Here is a 21,647-nt window from a genome sequence, read left to right as displayed (position 1 = left end):
GAGAGAGAGAGAGAGAGAGAGAGAGAGAGAGAGAGAGAGAGAGAGAGAGAGAGATCGGGGGAGGGGCAGAGAAAGAGAGGGAGACACCGAATCCGAAGCAGGCTCCAAGCTCTGAGCTGTCAGCACAGAGCCCGACACGGGGCTTGAACCCACAAACCGTGATCATGACCTGAGCTGAAGTCAGATGCTCAACTGACTGAGCCTCCCAGGCGCCCCTGGCTTTCTTATCCTAGAGTTTTCAGGGGCTTCCAAGAGACATGGTAGTTCATGAAGCTTCTCCAAGGAGCCCATCATATAGTCTGGTAATGGTTAGGAGACAGTGGCTTGACATTTCCTCACCTGCAGCCATCCAGCAAATGTTTATTGGGTACTTATTGAGTACCTCTACTCTTCTTGTTCCAGAAGGACAGCCAGATGAAGTTGGGGCAAATTTCTAATACATTCTAGAAGAACACAGGAGGGCATTTAATCTAGTCTCAGGTAAGAGCGGGGTGGGGTGAAGGTGATTTTCTGAGAGGACAAACCAGAGGAAGGGGCTAGTGAAGAGAGTGCCGAGGAAGATTCAGAGGAGCAAGGTGTGATACAGCAGCCAGAGGGAATGCCCCATGAAGAAAAGGGTTGGGTAGAGGGTCATGGGGAGCTCGAGGGGCTGAGAATGTATGTCTGAGTAGCTGCAGTAGTCACTGAAGAAGAGTCTGAGTAGATGTGAGATAAAAATTCTCTAGGGAGAAATCTAGGGCAAATGTGTTTCCTATTCCACCAGAGACCACCAGTGCTCCAAGACCAATAGTTTTTCAACTGCAAACCGTAACTGGCCACTGACTGGGGTCAGCACATAGTGAGGAGTCTGTCATATGTGGGGTCCTCCACTGGGAAAGATCTGGAAAATCATGGAGCTTGAAACTCATCTGAATTTCTAAGCCTTGTCCAGAGAAGTCGCTGCAGCCCAGTAAATACTAAACCTTGGACTTTGCCACTTTTCTTTCTTTTTTTTTTAATTTTTTAAATGTTTTTTTAATTTATTTTTGAGAGACAGAGAGAGACAGTGTGAGCAGGGGAGGGTCAGAGAGAAAGGGAGACACAGAATCTGAATCAGGCTCCAGGCTCTGAGCGGTCAGCACAGAGTCTGACGTGGGGCTCGAACCCATGAACGTGAGATCATGACCTGAGCCGAAGCCGGACGCTTAACCAACTGAGCCACCCAGGCTCCCTCTTTGCCACTTTTCCACTGATCTATACCCCATTCCCCACCCCCATACAGTTTCAAGATCATATGAAATCCTATCAAGTGCTACCTCCTTCATGTAATTTTACCTAATTTTTATTTTCCAGACTCCAAATAAGAAATAACTGTCCTTATTTTAAGATCCCAAAGCACTTTCTGTATACATTTAAAACTCAACTAGTTGGGGCCATGAGGGAGGTTACAAATAAGGGATCAATTTAACAGGGGCACAGGGGCACCTGGGTGGCTCAGTCAGTTAAGCAACCGAGTTTGGTCAGGTCATGATCTCATGGTTCATGAGTTCAAGTGCCAATTCAGGTTCTCTGCTATCCTTATGGAGCCTGCTTCTGATCCTCTGTCTCCCTCTTTCTGCCCCTCCCCTCCTCTCAAAAATAAACATTAATTTTTTTTAACTGGGACACAGTTCTTACCTCTAAACCCCCAAACCCCACATTGTTTAATGGCTGCATGCCTCCACTTTTGCAGTGCATTTCTTTAAAGATTTTTTTTTAAGTAATCTACACACCCAACGTGGGACTCAAACTCAGAGCTTAAGTGAGATCAAGAGTTGCATGTTCTACTAATTGCCAGCCAGGCGCCCCTGCAGTGCACTTTTGGTTAAGTTAGTTTTTAGTAATTTGCTGTGCCTCCAGTTAGCACTTATTTTGCCTTAGAAATAGTGTATTTTTATTTTACAATTTTAATTTTATTTTACTACTTTTAAAGTTTATTTTGAGAGAGACAGAAACAGCATGAGTGGGGGAAGGGCAGAGAGAGAGAGAGAGAGAGAGAGAGAGAGAGAGAGAGAGTGCGAATCCCAAACAAACTCCTCACTGCCAGCACAGTTTGATGAGGGGCTCAAATTCATGAAACTGAAATCATGACCTGAGCCCAAACCAAGTTGTTTAACCAACTGAGTCACCCAGGTGCCCCGTAATTTTTTTTAATTTGAGAGAGAGCACATAAGCAGGGGACAGGGGCAGAAGGAGAGAGAGAGAGAGAGAGAGAGAGCGAGAGAGAGAGAGAGAGAGAGCGAGAGAGAGAGAGAGAGAGAGAGAGAGAGAGAAACAGAAAGAGAGAGAATCCCAAGCAGGTTCCACAATCAGTGCAGAGCACAACGCAGGGCTCAACCTGGGATCATGACCTGAGCCAAAATCAAGAGTCAGATGCATTTCTTTAAATCGATTGAGCCACCCAGGTGCCCCCCAAAGCTCATGTTTTGAATGAATGAGTTCATAATTCATTTTCTTTCTGTCACTGCTTCCCTACTCCCCCAGGTCTTCCCCCTATCTCTCTTTCCCATCTGTGTCTCTTTTTCTAGCTTCTTCTGTCTGTCTGAGCTTCTCTCACCCTACTTGACCTTTCAGAGCCAGCTCTGAAATCAAGAGTCAGACACTCAACCCATTAAGGTACCCAGGCACCCCTGTGCCAGGCACATTCTAAGCATCCTTACATGATGTTCAGGGCACCAAAAGAGGAAAAGTTGAAGCAGCAACACCTCTTAAATCTTTGGAACTTGCCCAACATCACTTCCACTGCATTTTTTTTTTTTTTGGCTGAAGCAACTCATAAGGCCCACCCAGATTCAATCTGGCAGAGGATTACACACTAGCTTGAATTCAAGGATATGTGATTCATTGGCCTTTTAATAACAATCTACCACAAGAAGCCAGCAGTTTTAGAAGAGAGACAATCATCATAGCTCATAGTACTATAATAGGAGTGGTTAAGAGTGCAGTAGGGGTGTAGGGATGTAAGGAAAGAAGCCCCTAGATTCGCTGGTGGAATCACAGGTAGCACAGGGAAGCAGAATGAACACAGGCCCTCAGAACTGGAAGACAGGTTATATTTAGGAAGTTAATTTAGTGGGTGGTCAACAGGATAGGGAAGGAAGGGCATTTCAAACATACAGAACAGCAAGTGCAAAGACATTCCTACATGGTACAGGAAAGCATATTCTCTTGGGGAATAGAAAATAGTTCAGAATGATCAGCGAAAAGAGAACTTGAGGAAGAGTGAATATGAGGAGGCTGAAGAAGGGGCTGAATCAGATCAGGAGGCGGCATGAGTACCTTGCCAAAAAGTTTTCAAGGGGCGCGTGGCTGGCTTAGTCAGTAGAACATGTGACTCTTGATCTCAGGGTCATGGGTTCGAGCCCCACATTGGTCATGGAGTCTTTAAGGTATTAAAAGAAGCCATCAGAAGTTTTCAAATATTACTCTTAAGTAATCGGTCATTGATGAATTTTGATTTGACCAAGTATGTAATCTGATTTGTACATTTTGAAAATCACTCTGGGGTCCAGGAGAGGAGGATGAGATGGAAATCAGGAAGACCTGTGAGAGGGCTATTGCAAAATACAAGTATAAGGAGCTTGACCTGAATGGAACAATGGCAATAGGGAGCAGAGCAAAGAAAAAGGGTTCCAGAAATACCTAAGAGAATGAGTAGGATTTGGCCACTGAAGGAATCATATAGATTTCTGACTTTGGCCATCAAGTGAATACAGGTTGCAGAATTTTCAGAGGGAAGTGCTAATTTGAGTTTTGGATTAATTGATTCTAAGATGGCTGTGTGACAATCAATAGACATGTAGAGGAGACTTGCTTCAAATACAATCTGAGGCCCAGGAGAGGGGACTGAACTAGAGATTCAAATACAGAATTCAGCAGCGAACAGGTGGCAGTAGAAAGCCATAGAATTTCCCGGAGAAAGCATGTAGAATGAGGAAACAGAAGCTTGGGGATGAAAGACCTACATTTAATGGGTGAGAAGAGGAAGAGAAGTCCACATAGGAAACTTAAAAAGAACTAGAAAGAGGATGAAAACTAGCAGAAGTGGTACCCCACAAGTCAAGGGAGAAAAGAATTTCTAAGAAAATCATGGGGCACCTGGGTGGCTCAATCGGTTAAGCAGCCAACTTCAGCTCAGGTCATGATCTCACAGCTCATCGGCCTCTGTGCTGACCGCTCAGAGCCTGGAACCTGCATCAGATTCTGTGTCTCCTTCTCTCTTTGCCCCTCCCCCGCTAGTGCTCTGTCTCTCTCTCAAAAATAAAAATAAACATTAAAACTTTTTTTATAAAAACATTAAAAAAAGAATTTCTAAGAAATTCAGAAGAGTGCCTGTGGAGTTAATTGATCATCAGTGACCACACTGAGAGCAGTTTTGGGGGAGTTAGGATGGCAATATCCCAATGCTATGGATTGAGGAACTTGTGAACGAATCTTTGTAAGTGTGATGGTGGGTGGGAGGAGTTGTGGCAAGTTGAAGTGTTCCTTCATCGAAAGCAAAATGATCTACTTAGAGGGAAGTGTGTGGGTGCAGGGAGGAGGGGGGTTTGTAATAGTTGTGCTGAGACAGAAAATCTTTAAATGCTACTCTCTGCCAAGTTTCTGCTCAATATCTTTCTCACTTTCACGCTAAACTTAAGGAAATATCACTTTGCCTTTTCATTCTCTCTTCCCCTTCACTCCTTAAAACCACTTTCTTGGTAGTCTGGCATTTGTGTCTATATATAAACAATGACATTCAAATCACTCATCAGTGACTTTTGTGTTCCACCTAATGTACATTGTGTCACTGAATACTATTTGTTCCAAAGAATGAATATGTCTGCTGTGATTGTGTCTAAATTATGTAATTCTGATTTCTAACAGTGAAAAAGAAGTATAAAGTCATATTTCCTCCCAGCCTCAGTGGAATGCTGGAGGAGTTGATAAACTGAAATTGTGAAGCATGTGGAATATCTCTGAGTTAAGCAGCTATAATTACATCATTTTCCGAAACAGGATTGTTTGGGGGATTAAATGAGATGACATAGTAATTGTTAACCTTGTCCAATGACATCAAATTTGTAATAAACATCTGGCATATGATAGTAAATGGTAATTGGCTCTATATTTTAATTTGAAAATTAGCAAACTAAAATTTAGTAACAAAAAGATCCAGCTATTTGGGGGTGCTTAGGTAGAAAACTATTTGGTATTTATGAGATCATATTTCTGGAAATTTCTTCAAAAATAATCTCTTGTGTTAGGGGTGGAGTAGAGGAATTGGCCATACGATTGAAGGGAGGCATTCATTATTCTAGTTTTGTATACAAATGTCATTTGTTTCACTTTGATTTATTTCAATTTATGCAACTATGTTGACTCAGTACACTTGGCATATTGAAATGTAATGAAAACCTAGTTTGTAACTGATCAAATAAATGGCTTTTTGAGATTTAGATGGCTCGCACCCCATTCCACTCATCAAAGTAAGAGAGATGCAAGGAATATTTCACTTGACATAGAGATAATGACTTGGATTTACAGCTTTTATAATATCATAAACAGCCTTAATTTCAATAATTCGCCTTTCTGTTGAGCTCAAACTTCATTTATCATAAAAAAGAAACTACTAGTCCCAGCATGCACTGCACGATACGTTATGCAAGGACTTCGCGTATCGGGACCGGTTGCCCTTGCCTAATTTGAATGAGAATATCGCGGCGAAAATTGACGCCTGTGACCTACACCACATTTTTAAGTCTTTGTCCGCCTGAGTCTGTCGACCGTGCCATTCCGAGACAGCGTGGTACCTCTCTGTTCAGGCATCGCTTAGGGCAGCCTCACCCCTCTCTGGGTCTTCCGTGCGGCAGGAGGGCCCCGTTAGTGGCCTCCAAGATGGCGGCGCTGTTGGCGGTAAATTCGGGTAAGGGCACCCGGGGCAGAAGGGAAGCTGTGGGGCAGGGTAATGTTGGGTTCTTCAGGGCGAGACCCGGACTATGAGGTTCCTCGCAGTCCAAGCCTCCACTTGGGTATGGTGTTCGCTCTTCCCTCGCTCTGGTCCTCGAGTCCCACCCCTCCCCAGTTTGAATGGCGCGCTTCGTCGCTGCGGCTCCAGCCCTGGAGTTGGGGTTTTTAGGGTGGAGGCAAGGAGGCTTAGTTCCCTGGAACCCGGCGTTCAGTCTCTTGCAGCCCGGGACTGAGCCTTGTTCCGTCAGCTCCCCACTCCAATTTGTGTGTGTGGCCCGGATTTCGCCGAGATAACACAAGTCTCCGGCGGCGAGGCCAGAGGACCCGAGGCAATTACCAGTCACGAGCGCAGGCTGAAAACTCGCACCTCAGAGTAGGCAGCGAGCCCCTCGGGGGTGCTGAGCAGTCCCATAGGCAGGGAGGATCTTGGATTATGAAGTCTGCATTCCTGAAGGTGGCTGGACCGGGGGATGCCACGGACTCAGCAGCTGACTCCCAGCTCTGCGCACGTGACGCGCGCGTCCCTGTATAGCCCTCTGCTTTGGGAGCAGTAGATCTTCTGGGCGGTATAGACTCAAGAAGGTAGTGAAAGGAGTTCTGGAAGATTTGGTGATTCTCAGCTTTGGACGGTACCGCCTCCAGAGGCTTTTTGAAAGAGTTGGGTGCATTTTGATCGTCACAATTCCTGGCGCCTGATGGGCGGGGCAAGGATGCCAAAAGTCCTACACCGGGCAGAGCGGTTCTGAAAACGGAGAATTTTTTGCCCAGAATGAGGTGCAGTTAGCTTATTAGGTTTCATTAACAGCATACCTGTGTGGCAAATGCTAGTAGAGAATCTCAAGAGTGATACTTACTGGGCGCTTATTCCCCCCTGTCTATGCAGTCTTTTTTTGGTGTGTGTGGGGGGGTGCTGGTTGTTCTTTCCACAGGACTGATATCCTTGTAAAGTTGTCTAAATTTGAATTTTTCAAATCAAACCATTTCAGAAACACGGTCATAAATTATTTTATAATGATGAAGGATTGTGTTTGTTGAGCACCTGGTATGCCCCAGGGACCATACTGTGTGTCCTATTTGCATTGTTTCACTTAATCCTTCTTGTACACCTGTAGGGTAGCTGCTATTGAATACAGACTGGGAAATAAAGGCTTAGGGTGTTTAAGTAATTTCCCCAAGGCTATATAACAAATGATGGTAAGGCAGTCTTATGTACTTAAACTACTTAAGCACAACCTAATTTGTTTTATTACATCAAGTTCATATATATATATATATATATATATATATATATGCACATGTGCTGGTAATGAAGTCCTCTTTTTTTTTTTTAATGTTTTATTTATTTTTGAGAGAGAAAGAGAGACAGCGTGAGCAGGGGAGAGTCAGAGAGAGAGGGAGACACAGTATCCAAAGACAGGCTCCAGGCTCTGAGCTAGGGATCAGCACAGAGCCTGACGCAGGGCTCAAACCCACAACTGCAAGATCATGACCTGAGCTGAAACCAGATGCTCAACCGACTAGGCCATCCAGGCGCCCCTGGAGCAGACTATTTTGATGAAAAAAATTTCAGTTGCTGAGAAGCAAACAGACAAATATGAGGGTTGTGGTTAGGATTCACTGGTGAAGTATGTTGTTTCATTTACAAGACTTGGCTGAGTGCCTAGTTAGTGTTAGTGAAAGGATACAGGTCTGAATCAAACTGATTCCATGACAGGATTCAAGTTTCCCCTCTGTCCTTGGAGGCCTAAGTGTCCTGAAGTCCTCTTCTTAATATTGCTGTTCCAATCTCTTACCGACATGTATCATAAAAGCAAAGTTTGCATGTTGTATGTGTGATTATAGCCCTTCTTTAGTCCATATCCCAAGTTACTACCATTAAACATAAATCGTTGAAGGGAGGAGAAAAAGGAGTTAACCAACAACTGCACAGAGTATATATTGTATAGTAAGGCGTTGTGACAGCAGTGTGTAATTGACATCATAGAAAGGAGACATTTTTCACAGCCAAAAGTCAGGAGAAAAAATATATATGTGTGTGTGTGTGTGTGTATACACACATATATACACATACATATATATACACACGTATACACACACACACACACACACACACACATATATATATATATATATATATATATATATATATATATATATATATATATATGGTTAATTAAACATCTTAGGGAAACAGCCGTAGATGGATGGGAGGGATAGACAAAATGTAGTACATGCATGGAATGGGATATTATTATTTGGCCTTGAGAAGGAAATCCTTTCACATTCTACAACATGGGTAAACCTTGAGGACATTCTATCCAGTGAAGTAAGCCAGTCACAAAAAGATCAATATTGTATGATCCCATTTATATTTGGTATCTAAAGTAGTCAAACTCCCAGAAACAAAGACTGTTGGTTACCTGAGGGAAGGAGGAAATGGAAGTTGGTAAACGGGCAGAGAGTTTCAGTCCTGCAGGATGAAAAAGTTTCGGACGTCTGTCGTATAACAATGTGAATGCATGCACGTAATAGTACTGAACTGTACACTTAGAGACGTTTAAGACCGAAGATTCTGGAGTAGGGGTTTTTTATCACACACACATCATACATCTTATGGTTCAGACAGGGAAAATAGAGGTTGTAGAGCCTAAGACCTGTGTCTGAGTCGCAGCTGTCCGGCTTACGGAGACTGTGACCTGCACGGTCCCGGCTGAGTAGACATCCAGGCTTGTTGTCAGTGAGCTGCTGTTAACCCTGGTGGGCAGGCCTTCTGTGGCAGTCTGCTCCCCCCTGTCCTGTTCACAGCAGTGACTCTTTCAGACCTTTTCCATACTCGAAATCTATCACTTCCATCGGACCCCTTAGCCCCCTAGTCACAGACAAAATAGAAGCCAGGAGGCATGAACTCTCTCTCATGCTCAAACCTAGAAACCTAGCTATATCTATACCCTCTTTAACCAGTTTCCCTGTAACTAAGTTAAATCCCACCTTTTATGCCCTTCTCCCTATTACCCCTTCTCTCATCTATTCACCTCTCTCACCCCTTTTCTTTCCATTTACCTTCCCTTTTGATCTCTTTTCTTTACCCCCTCAGGGTCCTGTCAGTCATTGGCTAGCCCCTTTTGATCTTGATCTCATGCCTCATTCCAGCTACTGTCCTCTTGCTCCTCTTGACAGTCAGACCTTTCAAAATACTGGTCAGTATTCACTGGTTCCATTTCCATACCCCTTCCTCTACTCACTCTAGTCCCTTCCCATACTCCTAAACAGCTCGCAATAAGGTGAATATGCTTTTCTATGTCACTAAGTACCACAGACATTTAAAGTCTTTATCTTGTTTGATCTTTTTGGGGAAGACCAACATCTTTAACATAGGCTAATGAGCTCTGCTCATGGTGCCGGTTGCCTCCCTTACCAAAGCCTTGTTTTCTATACTTAGGGCTTGGCTCGTTCAGTGCTTTGGGACAGCAGTGTTCCCTTTTAGCATGGGAGACCATGTGCTGTCTCTTCCTGGAATGAATGTCTTCACCTCCTACCCCTCAGTTAACCCCATTCTTTTTTTTTTTTTAAATGTTTTATTTATTTTTGATACAGAGAGAGATAGGGCATGAGAGGGGGAGGGGCAGAGAGAGAAGGAGACACAGAACCGGAAGCAGGCTCCAGGCTCTGAGCTAGCTGTCAGCACAGAGCCTGACGCGGGGCTCGAACCCACGAACGTGAGATCTGGCCTGAGCCGAAGTCGGACGCTTAACTGACTGAGCCACCCAGGCGCCCCAACTCCATTCTTGATCCTTCAGACTTTATGCTAATCATCACTTGCTCAAGGAATCCTTCCCTTCCCTGACCTCCTTGACTAGGTCAGATTCCTCAATTCTGTCGTCTCTTGGCCCGGCTACCTCTCCTTCATCGCTCTTGGCTGCTTTGGACATTGCTTTGTGTCTGGCTACATGATTCCTGTATTTGGTCCCTATACTGTAAGCTCACCAGTACCTAGTACATGATAAATGAGTGAATAAATGTGATTTACTGATATGAATGTGATTTACTTGCTACATAAGTAGTTATTTGGAAGAATTTATAGCCTCTTTTCATTTGTAATCACAGAAAGATATTTATGAACATTTGCTAACCAAAGACAAATCAGTGAAAACTCTTTGTTGCACTTACCTTCTGTGATGTATTGATGTTAATGATAGACTAAGGATGCCAATAGACATGAAGCTTTTGGTAGATTTTTGACCAGTTACTGGATTCTTGTTCGTCTCCTAAAAGGGGGTGGGGGGATTTTTGTCTAGAACTCAGTCAGCTTATAATGCTGAGTATGCTTAATATAAAGAAATTTATTGGTTTTCAGAGGTTCTGTTGTATATTATGTGTTAACTTTTAGAAAAGAGAATTTACTTTTGTCAGGATTTTTATTATTTTATTTTTTTACTGTTTATTTTTGAGAGAGAGAGAGAGAGAGAGGGCACACTGTGTGCACAAGTGAGGGAGGGGTAGAGACCAAGGGAGACACAGATCCAAATCAGGCTCCAGGTTCTGTGCTGTCAGCACGGAGCCCGAGGTAGGGCCAGAACTCACGACTATGAGATCATGACCTGAGCCTAAGTCTGATGCTTAACTGACTGAGCCACCCAGGCACCCCGATTTTTTAAAAATTTATTTATTTTGAGAGAGGGAGATGGAGGGAAGGGCAGAGAGAGAGCCATCAAGAGAGACAATCCCAAGTAGGCTCTGTGCTGTCAGTGTGGAGCCCCACGTGGGGCCCAAACTCACAAACCATGAGATCATGAATTGAGCTGAAGTCAAGAGTTAGATGTTTAACCCACTGAGCCACCCAGGCATCCCGTCAGAATTTTTAAATACCTGCGGTAAGGCAGATTTTAAGTTGGCCTAGGAGTCATTTTTGATACCTTTTTTTTTTTTTTTTAAGATTTTACTTTTAAATATTTCTGTACCTAACACCAGACTCAAACTCACAACTCTGAGATCAAGAGTCAGACACTCAACTGACTGAGCTAGCTGGGCACTGCTTGATGCCTTTCTTTTGTACCCTGTGTCAGTTCTGGTTCTTTTCTTTTAACAGGCTGCCCTCATCCTACTTTCAGTTGCACCACCTTATTAGTGGCTTACCCACCCAGCGGTCTTGCAGCTGGTGGTGGTGCTGGCGGTGGTGGCGGCAGAGGCCACAGCTGGACAGCCAGGTCTGGAAGAGTGGTGGCGCTGGGACTGTGGACTGTCCAGGACAGGGGCTGGTGGGACCAGGGCCAAGGCAGAGAGCTCCCATGAGAGGGATGGTGTGGGAATGCTGTGGGGGGACCACGGGGAGGTGGCACTGGGGATCAAATACACCTGTTAGACCCTGCAGGAACCAGAGGGCCGGAAGGTCCTGTGTGAGCCAGCCCAGGGCCCCAGGAGTCAAGGGGAGGACGGTCAATCTCCAGAAGTCCTGGAAGTGGGACAGATGGCAGGGGTGAGGGATGGGATTTGGGAGAGGCCAGTCTCCCTAAATCAGTCTCCTGAAAGGAATGGACAGTGGCTGGACCAGGTCTATGAAGTGGGGTGCTTGCTCTGAGTTGGTGCAGTCAGCGGGGCCTGCATGGAGGCTACAGGGAGCGGCTGAACTGTGCCTGGATCCTGACCCCTGCATTGTTCTTTGCCAGAGACATAGGTTTTAAAAAGTTCATTCTTATTAAAGTCAGTTTGAGTTTAAAAAAAAACGAAACAAAACTGGTCTATAGTATTTAGGGGTTAGGTTCTCGTTTTGACAGGCCTGAGCTCTTATTTGTTAGTGTATCCCGAATTGATTGGATTATAGTAATTGATTTTTTTCTAATCAGACTCAGAAAAGACAGATACGTAAACTAGTATTTCAATTTTTTGATCTTGTATCTGCATGGGTTCTCATGTTGGTTGATCAGCACATATTTTACTCTAGAAATTTATGTGACAAGCTGTATTTTTTGGTCAGAAAATTGGCAAGAACGGAAGCAAAGCAGGGAGTGGACTGAGTGCTCTTTCTAAGATCTAGACCTGCTGATTTCCATCCCCCACATCCCCACACCAAGGACCTGTGGCTTCCTGCCCTCCCCTTCAGATTAGGTTAGTTTAGGTTCTTCTTTTCATATGTTCTCCCAGCACTTCTCCGTCATCTTTATTATAGGTTGATCATTATATTTTGAATTCTGTGTTTAATGTCTTCCTCTGTGTCAATCTCTGAGTTCCGTGAGGACTGGCATACCGTCTCTCTTACTTGGTCTCTAGGCCCTGGCACCTAGGAAGTCCTCAGCAAATACTTGTTGAGTGAATGAATGATCTGGTTTGACTAGTCTGTCCTCACCTGCACTTTTCCCCCCTTTAAAAAATTCTGCCAGTGCATCGTCTTTTTCCTACAACATGCTCATAGTGAACATTTAACACATTTAATTAGGGTGCATGATCATGCCATCTTACTGCCCTGGTAGGTTTGTTGGGAGTTTTGCTTTCTCACAGAGAAGTTAAGCCTGTTCACAGACCACCCTTTACAGTTTAGACTATATATTAATAATGTTCCATGTTTCTGGAGTGACTGGTTTTGACTAGTTTCCCTTTCAGTCTTTGTAAACACATAGGGACACCATATCTGCTTGTTTGCAAACAGACACTTGGGTGTTCAGGGAATGTTATTCGAACATGGATCCAAAATATATTTCATGAATTTATTTTGTGAATAAAATAATGGGACACAAAATGTCTGATTGCATGGATATTTGTTGGATATAATGAACGGATATTAGTATTTTATGTGCAACTTTTCAGTTTTACGTAGGTACTGAATTGAGATACGTAGTATTTCCTACCACAGGTTCTAGTTAAAAAAGTTTGAAAGCCGCCACTCTTTAATCTCACTATGGCTCTTTGAATTCTCTTTTACACTTTTGCACCTGCCTTTGAGTCTTATCTTCCACTTTCCCTGGGCTGTTCTTTGTTACCCACATTTTCTCCACATTGCTGCACAAGTGCAGCCATCCCTTAGAAGTTCTTGACCATCGTTTTGATCTTTTGAAATTCTTTTTTTTGTGTGTGGCAACAATGATATTTCTTTTTTGTATTATTGTTATTGAGATTTTTCACTTACGTATGCTTTGTCTCCAGAATTTGATTGTGAGTTTTTAAGGATCAGGTTGTTTCTCCTGTCACCTATAATATTTTATTGTTTATTTATGGACTGAAACATTTTTAGATAAGGAAAATTGGCTGATTTAGATGAATTTACCTAGGTATGTCTAGCTGTCTAGCTGTGATCTTAATTTCTCTTACCAGTTGTTTGATAAATACCTATATTTATTTCACACATTTTCATTTCCAAGTGTTATACATGGAGGTAATACAGCATAGTGGTTAAGGTACATTCTGATGATAAACTGCCTGGATTCACAACTCACGTATCCAGTGTGGCCCTGGGTGAGTTTCTTGACCTCACTGGCTTGATTTCCACATCTATAGAATGGAAGAAGACAGTGCTGACCTCATAGTCTTCTGAAGTAAAATAATATGTGTAAAGAGCTTAGAACCATTCTCAGTAGCACATAGCAGAAGTTCAGTATTATTTATAATTTATATACATTTACTAAAGTGTTCCATATTTTATGTTGTTTTTTAATAGCTAGTGTCCCAGCCAAAATAAAGTGCTTTTTTTTTTAGCTGCTAAGTTTTACAAAATCTGATCTTTTGTCCCTATTCCTGCTTTTATTTGGATGATAGGGGCTTGTATTTATTGAGTGCCTGTGATATGCAAGTCACTGTAATGTGTATTTTACCTCGTTTATCTCACTTAATCCCTTCACCCCTCTGACGTAGGTATCATCTAGCAAGGTTATTTCCTTGCTCCGTGTCGTACAGCTAATAAAATGGCAAAACCATAGCAGATATTCCAGTTTAAAGTTGGGATTTACTTAATGTTATATTAAGCTAGATAAAATGATGCTTGTATTGTTGCATGAGAAATCTGATATGTGTACTTTTATATTAATGTCTGGTTTAAACATGTAACTGTATATTTAAAAGTAGCCATGACGAATGTGACTGCAATATGTAGACAGCAACCTTACATTATTTTCCACATGTATGTCTTATTTGATGCTGGTTTTATTTTTTTTTTTTCTTGAAGCTGCTAGTCTGTGGGGTCCTTACAAAGATATTTGGCAAACAGTGGGAAACGCTCTTTGGAGAAGACAACCCGAAGCTGTCCACCTCCTTGACATGATATTGAAGAAACACAAACCTGATTTCATCTCACTGTTCAGAAACCCAGTAGGAAATTTTCTTTTCTGCTTCTTGGATGTGCTCTTTTACTTGTCCTGGTCCACTGATTCAAGTTTTCTCTAAAACTGTAATTTTTCCTAGGAGCAGTTACTATCTTCTTTTTGTTCTCCCTAGAAGTTAATATGTATTTGTCTCTAGCCAGTAGATATCTTTGTAATATTTGGATGAAATTTATAATAAAGTTTAGTATATTCCAGAAATATGAGCATCCTTGGAATCTCTGACCTCTAGTTAATATATCTAAGCCCAGTAAGATTAATTGTTTTGTTTATTTCCAGGTACACTTTGAACATTTTAATTCTTCATAATGATATGGAAGTTTGTGTTAGCTGAACTAATTAATTCCTGTGTGTCATTAGTCACTGTATCTTGAAATCCCTTTCAACCAGGAAGAGAATACTTCAGTGTAGGGAATTCTTATTTGGAAATTCCTTTCCTTGCTGTTTGAGAATTTTCTTTTATAGACTAACAAGAACCGTTTGTCTTTCCAGAAATGGTTTTTTGATTTTTAGCTTTTTTTGGTCGTCTTTAGTAGAAAGAGCTCTAGTCTGGGAGCCGGTTGAGCTGAGCTCCAATCTTGGCTCTGCCACTAGAGTTGTAGGACAGGGAAGTCACCTGATTTATCTGGGCATCAGCTTTTCCATCTGGTAATAGAGGAGTTGGATTAAATGGCCTATGTGGCCTTTTTCAGGATATAAATTTCTAAGATTTTATGATCCATCAAGTAATTCTATACTATATGTTATTTGTTAACTATTTGAACCAAGTAAGGCTTTTTGGGAATAAGACTACATTTTACATAATATATTAATAAACTATCACTAGCCCTACTAATTGATTCAACAACTCCTGTATACATTTGTTATTTCCCACTTGCAGGCCTTATTGTTTTTATTTATTAAATATATAGCTGGAAAAGTTTCTTATAGACTTGAAAAATAGTATACTATTTGTGTTCTTTCTCGAAATGTTGTATTTCAGAGTTTAGCAGGGGCAATTATTGAGAAGGTAGTAATAGAAGGATTTGAAACGAATAGGAAGCGTTACCTCATAAAAGTCTAATTGTAGATTGTCTGATAAACAGTACTTCTTTTGTCATGGCTCCGGCCTACCTTATCGTGGATTAACTTCTCTAGGTAATAATTTAAGACCTTGTCTCCAGGATCCTATTTCATCACCTGATTTTATTTATTTTTACCATTGTAGCCAAAAAATGTCCAACAACATGAGAAGGTTCAGAAAGCCAGTACAGAGGGAGTTGCCATCCAGGGTCAACAGGGGACCCGCCTTCTTCCTGAACAGCTCATTAAAGAGGCCTTTATCCTTAGTGACCTTTTTGATATTGGAGAATTGGCAGCTGTTGAGCTTCTCCTCGCTGGTAGGTTGACACATCACTGAACCTGTGGTAAGGGAGGATAGAATTATAAAAGTCGTTCACTCAGGATTTAAAGTGTCGTATCATTTAGGTTCCAAAATAGTTTGTAAAGATGTAGTATATTTGAAAAACCATATTCAAAACATCTCCTTTTGTTTATCTTTGACTAATGGGAAGGCTTTAGTGATTGGGAGTTGTTAAAGGTAATTTAACTGTTTTAAGATAGGCTTTTACATGGTAATTTACTAGCAAAGAGTCATTGGCTGCATCTCAAATTTTCTAGCACAAGGAATTTATTGTCCTATAATGAGTAAGAAAGGAAGGTCACTGATTTTTGGAGTTTCTTTTTGAGTGGGGTGGTTCGGAAAACGAATGGGTTAAAAATAAGAATTTAAATCATACGACTAGGAAGAAAATAAAACAAGACAATGGGTTATAGAGAGCTGGGGTCTGCTAGAGGGCAGCTCTAACTAGGGTACTTAGAGAAGGCTTCTCCAGGACGTTTGACCTGAGACCTGCATGATGACAGGGTATTAGAGTTGGTGACTCAGACAGACAAATAGCAAGTGCTTGAGGTGAGGCCACAGGCCCACTACAGAATAAAAAGACCATGGATAAAAAAATGCAAGAGCCTCATAAAGACAGGGAGGGTGAGGGAGGGTAAGGAGAGAGCGGGAATCGGATCACATGCAGTCTTGGAGGCAAGGAAAATTATTTGGAATTTATCCTAATTGCAATGGGAATTTGCTGACAGGGGCTTTAAGCAGAAGAGTTACATAATCCAGAAAAAAATTGAAATTATTTCTCTAGTTGATATAAAGAGAAAAAGTTGAAATTTCCGTAAAGTAAGCAATTCATTTTCATTATAACAGAGGAGCCTTGTGAAGAAGCCATGTAGGCATTTTATTTTTATTTGTTTTTTTAAATTACAGTTTATTGTTGTTGGTTTCCATATAACACCAGTGCTCTTCCCCACAAGTGCCCTTCTCCTTGTCTGTCACTCCCCTTCTCCCCTTCCCCTTCATTTGTTTTCAGTATTCAAGAGTCTCTCTTGATCTGCTTCCCTCCCTCTCCCTCACTCTTTTCCCCCACTCCCCATGGTCCTGTGCTAAGTTTCTCCTGTTAGAGCTATGAGTGAAAACATGGTATCTGTCCTCTTATGCCTGACTTATTTCACTTAGCATGACACCCTCAAGGTCCATCATGTGGGCGTTTTAATTGAAAGAAAGTCTTATGTATTTAAAGATGTCACATGGGTTCAAAATCCTTTTTGACCGAAAGCTGCTTTAAAAGAAGTATGATATTAAGAATGAGGGAGGCAGTTTCCCCATTCTGTGATGGTAATGTTAACTGGAGTTTTTAGTTTAACTCAGAACTTTGATTTGACAAACATTTATTTTATGTTTACCAGGGGCCAGCCACTGTGTTAAGGTTTCAGGGAGAGAAGCATGAATAAAACTTAAGTAATGTAAAGGAGCTCATAGTTTAGTAACTGGGAAAGACATGGGAACAAATAATTATGACACAGGTGTATTAATGCCAGTTTACGCAAGATTGAGTGATGGCCCAAAGGCAAAGGGATTAAACTGAATTGATCTCAAGGTGTACAGAGAAGTCTTCGCAAAGATCACGAGGCCTAAGGTAGGTGTTGAAATATGAGTAGGCACATGTGAAGTAGGTGTGCACGCAGGAGGACGAAGGGCATCCAGGCACAAGAAATGGCCTGCACAGAAGTGTGAGGCAGTGAGACAAATTTCGGGACCGAAGAGAGTGGACTGATTGTGCTATGGCAGGGAAAAGATAGCCTTAGGAAATGACACTGAAACTGAAAAAGACAAAATGGAAATGACTCAAAAGAGAGCAGTTAAAACGGTGAGGGAGCTGGAAACATAGGAAAAGTTTCTTTAATTTTCAGAGAAAACTTGAGGGAAAGAAACGTCCAAATATTGTTAAGATTTCATGTGGAAGAGGGTAATACATTAGATGCAGTGGACAGCAGTGAGACTGAGAGATTTTCCATAGCATGTAGAAATCAGAGATGAAGGTGGGATTGAGCCTTTGGGAAATGGCGAATTCCATGTTACTGCCCGTGTCCTTCCTGGCGTAGGTTGGATGGCCTCTTGTAGAAGTTGTGGAAGGAGGAAAACAGTAGATGGGTGTTTGAAGTAGAGGACCTTTATGGCCCCTTGAGCCCCGAGGTTCTGTGATTTCCTTGAACTGAACACTGGTATAGTCATTTTTGTCTTATCCTAAACACATGTGTGTATTTACTGAATTATTTCTCAATTCCCTTTTCTAGGAGAGCACCAGCAGCCGCATTTTCCTGGTCTCACCAGAGGTCTGGTAGCTGTTCTTTTATACTGGGATGGAAAACGGTGCATTGCAAATTCCCTGAAAGCCTTGGTACAGTCTAGACGAGGAAAGACATGGACCCTTGAACTCAGGTCAGTTTGCTTCTTAGGATTTCAAACTTTATTAAAAATTACCTGAAGAATTACTATTTTAATTATTAGAAATAACATAAATTTTTCCTTCTAGTGTGTATAATTTAAGTAAGATATATAACATTGCTGAGTAATAAATACTTCCTTATTCTGCAAAGAATGACGGATTAAAGCTGTTTTATTTTGTTCACAAATAGAAGAGAATTATTAATGGTTAGAAGTTTATTGATGCTCAGTTACCTAGAAAGAACAAAAAGAGCTGGGTTATAATTCATCCTGTTTTTTTCCAGTCATGTAACATTATCGTCAAGAGCATTTGCTATATCTGTATGATGAAGAAGAGTATACATTACTGTTCAGTGTAACTTTCGCTATTGATTTCTTTTCATTACAGTCCAGAGCTGGTTTCCATGACAACACGCTTTACAGATGAACTGATGGAGCAAGGATTGACTTATAAAGTGCTTACTCTGGTGTCACAGATTGATGTGAACAATGAGTTTGAGAAACTACAGCGGGAGAGAGGTTTGGGCAGTGAAAAACATCGAAAAGAGGCAAGGGTTCAGTGAATCGGTTCATGGGTTGTCTGTCTGTGTCAGATCTCAGGCAGAAAAGTCATTACAATTAGAACATTCGAACATGAGCGTAGAAAATGGCTAACGTACATTAAAGTCTATAGGCATCTATGTCCAAAATGCCCTTGTAGCTGTTTCCTTCTTTCTAGTCACTTAAATGCTATCGTAGCTCTTTTTCTGGAATGAATTCTTCAGAGAAATTGGTCATCCCATCAAGGAGCTTGGAACTTAAAATGATGAATTAATAGTAGAGTTTGTTGAGAATTCCAGAGGCGTGAGGTTAGGATCACTTGTGGATTCAGATGGCTTTATTTAGTTGCTTAGCTTTGGAAAAGGTAGTTTACGTTTTTGGGAGAAGATAGGGCTTCACTGTACTGATAATCATACGTTTTTCCTTCTAGGTTTCTGATCTCATCAAAGAGTGCCGGCAGTCTCTGGCAGAAAGCCTTTTTGCCTGGGCTTGTCAGTCCCCTTTAGGCAAAGATGACACTCTGCTTCTTATCGGACATTTGGAAAGAGTGACAGTTGAGGCGAATGGGTCCCTGGATGCGGTGAACCTGGCTCTTCTTATGGCACTCCTGTACTGCTTTGATACCAGTTTTATAGAGCAAAGCACAGAGGAGCGAGATGGTAGTGGACTTTATACCTGTTCATACATTGTTTTCCAAGCGAGATTAAATTCTGGAGATAACATTTAAGAAGGGCAGTATTTTTTTTTAATTTTTTAAACGTTTATTTGAGAGAGAGAGAGAGAGAGAGACAGAGTGCCATTGGGGGAGGGGTAGAGAGAGATGGAGACACAGAATCTGAAGCAGGCTCTAGGCTCCGAGCTGTCAGCCCAGAGCCTGATGTGGGGCTTGAACCCATGAGCAGTGAGATCATGACCTGAGCCGAAGTTGAATGCTTAACTGGCTGAGCCACCCAGGTGCCCCAAGAAGGGTAGTATTTTAACTAACATAAGAACTTGTGCATTTTATTCCTGTATGTATTCCTCTATGTGCAGTTCATCCATATTTGAATATTTACATAAAAGATCACATTTAAAAAATTCTGCACCCTGTTAGATGTCTTTATTGTCCTTTTCAGTTTTGGAATAGGAAAGTGATAAAGATTATGCAACACATATTCATGAGTTCTGCATGTCGTAATTTACTGAATTGCCTGTATCATTATGTTTTAGTCCATTTCAGACCTTTCATGAAAACATTCTCGGGGAGGATAACTATCATTTTTAGTAATAGATCATCTTTGATTTGTGTTATCTCTGAAGTATATAAAAACTTTACTTGGTGACCTTATACATTGTTACTGCTTAGAAAAGAGGATCTCAAAAATGATTCCTGCAGAGGAAGATTATTGCTCTTTAGCGTCATAGGTATTTATAGTTATTCTAACAGTTGTCCCCTGTCCACTTCCGATTGTATCACCGGCGTCTTTCAATAGGTAGGCATGTGGGGAGAATAGACCTCTTCTGCTCATCTTTGGTGACCTTGGACATTAGGGAAGGCTTATGGAAAAGCACGAGCACTCCTTTCCTCCAGTCAGGTGGCCACACAGTGCACGCGTCACGGAGAGCGCCGTCTGTGCTCATACGGGAGTGCTGCCACAACGCTGTGGTCACATTTCCTGTATTGAATGAAATGAAGCACATAATTAAGTGGGGGCAAGCTGCGTTCATGGCAGCTTGTAAGTGGGACTTGCAGCAGCAAAATGAAATGCCTAGAAAGTTTCGTAGGCTAGGACGTAAGGTTTTTGTATTATGTTGTAATTTTATCAATTTACGATGCTGATGATTAACTCATTTTAATTGTAATTTCTTGTTGATCGTTCTATATATGTTTGATTAATAAATAAAAAGTGAATTATTAGTGCGTGTATAATAGGAGACGGGAACTTTCAAACTACAGGAAATTAAAGAATGTGTTCTTGTTTAAAGGTTGGGAGCCACTGGGGCACCTGGGTGGCTCAGTGGCTGAGCCCCTGACTTCAGCTTAGGTCATGATCTTGCGGTCCAAGAGTTTGAGCCCCACGCCAGGCTTGCTGCACTGAAGCTGCTATCAGCACAGAACCCACTTCAGATCCTCTGTCCTCCCCTTCTCCGCCCCTCTCCCACTGTGCGTTCGCGTTCTCTCTCTCAAAAATAAACAAACATTAAAAAAAATTTTTTAATAAAAGAAATATTAAAGATTGGGAACCACTGACATCAAAAGGAAGTACAAGAAAATAAGTAAAATAAACTAGTTCTTCTTAGGTGTCAGTGGTGTTTCCCGTTATAGTATTTTTGTTTTACAAATTTTTACTATTTTTGAGAGCGAGTTCACAAATGGGGGAGGAGCCGAGGGAGGGGAACAGAGGATCTGAAGAGGGCTCTGTGCTGGTGTGGGGCTTGAGCTCAAGAGCCATGAGATCATCAGGACCTGAACCAAATTCTGAAGCTTAACCAACGGAGCCACCCAGGATCCTCAGAGAGAGAGAGAGCAGAGGAGGGGCAGAGAGAAGGAGGGAGAGAATCTTAAGCAAGTTCCACACCCATCGTGCAGCCTGACTCAAGCTCCATCTCACGACCTCCCATTTTATATTTATTCAGAATTCTGTGCTTGTTTGAAGTATCAGAGTATAATTGAACTGTAAATGAAAATAATTTAATTATTATTCAGCAATTCCATTTGTTATAATCAAAGTAGATGGTTTGCAATTTGGATTCTTGTTTTGGGCTTTTTTATTTGATGTTTTAAATATAGGCATTTATTTATGTAGTACAATTGTGTCTTTTTTTTTTTTTTTTAAAGATTTTATGTTTAAGTTATCTCTACACCAAACATGGTGCTCGAACTCACAACCCTGAGATCAAGAGTTGCATGTGTTACCAATCCAGCCAGCCAGGCACCTCTAGTTCTTTCTTGTTTGATCTTTAAATGGCACTGATTTATATTTTAGAATTTATATGCTGAAAAATGAGTGGCTTTTTAACTATTTAAAAAA

At 41.6% G+C, this 21,647-nt stretch overlaps 1 protein-coding gene across 1 annotated transcript in view; it reads left to right on the top strand.

Moving 5' to 3' along the window:
- Positions 1-5,849: 5,849 nt before the first annotated feature.
- Positions 5,850-21,647, top strand: part of NUP205 (nucleoporin 205) — an 82,913-nt gene continuing 67,115 nt past the window's right edge. The window contains exons 1-6 of the mRNA XM_029922946.1: positions 5,850-5,923; positions 14,117-14,259; positions 15,478-15,649; positions 17,946-18,090; positions 18,485-18,644; positions 19,067-19,295. Of these exons, the coding sequence (XP_029778806.1) occupies positions 5,896-5,923; positions 14,117-14,259; positions 15,478-15,649; positions 17,946-18,090; positions 18,485-18,644; positions 19,067-19,295 (877 nt within the window). The 5' untranslated portion in view covers positions 5,850-5,895. The remainder of the gene's footprint in view (positions 5,924-14,116; positions 14,260-15,477; positions 15,650-17,945; positions 18,091-18,484; positions 18,645-19,066; positions 19,296-21,647) is intronic.

This window comes from Suricata suricatta, chromosome 2, assembly GCF_006229205.1.
Source record: "Suricata suricatta isolate VVHF042 chromosome 2, meerkat_22Aug2017_6uvM2_HiC, whole genome shotgun sequence".
In the NCBI taxonomy this organism is placed as follows: domain Eukaryota; kingdom Metazoa; phylum Chordata; class Mammalia; order Carnivora; family Herpestidae; genus Suricata; species Suricata suricatta.
This window is presented reverse-complemented; position numbering and strand designations above follow the sequence as displayed.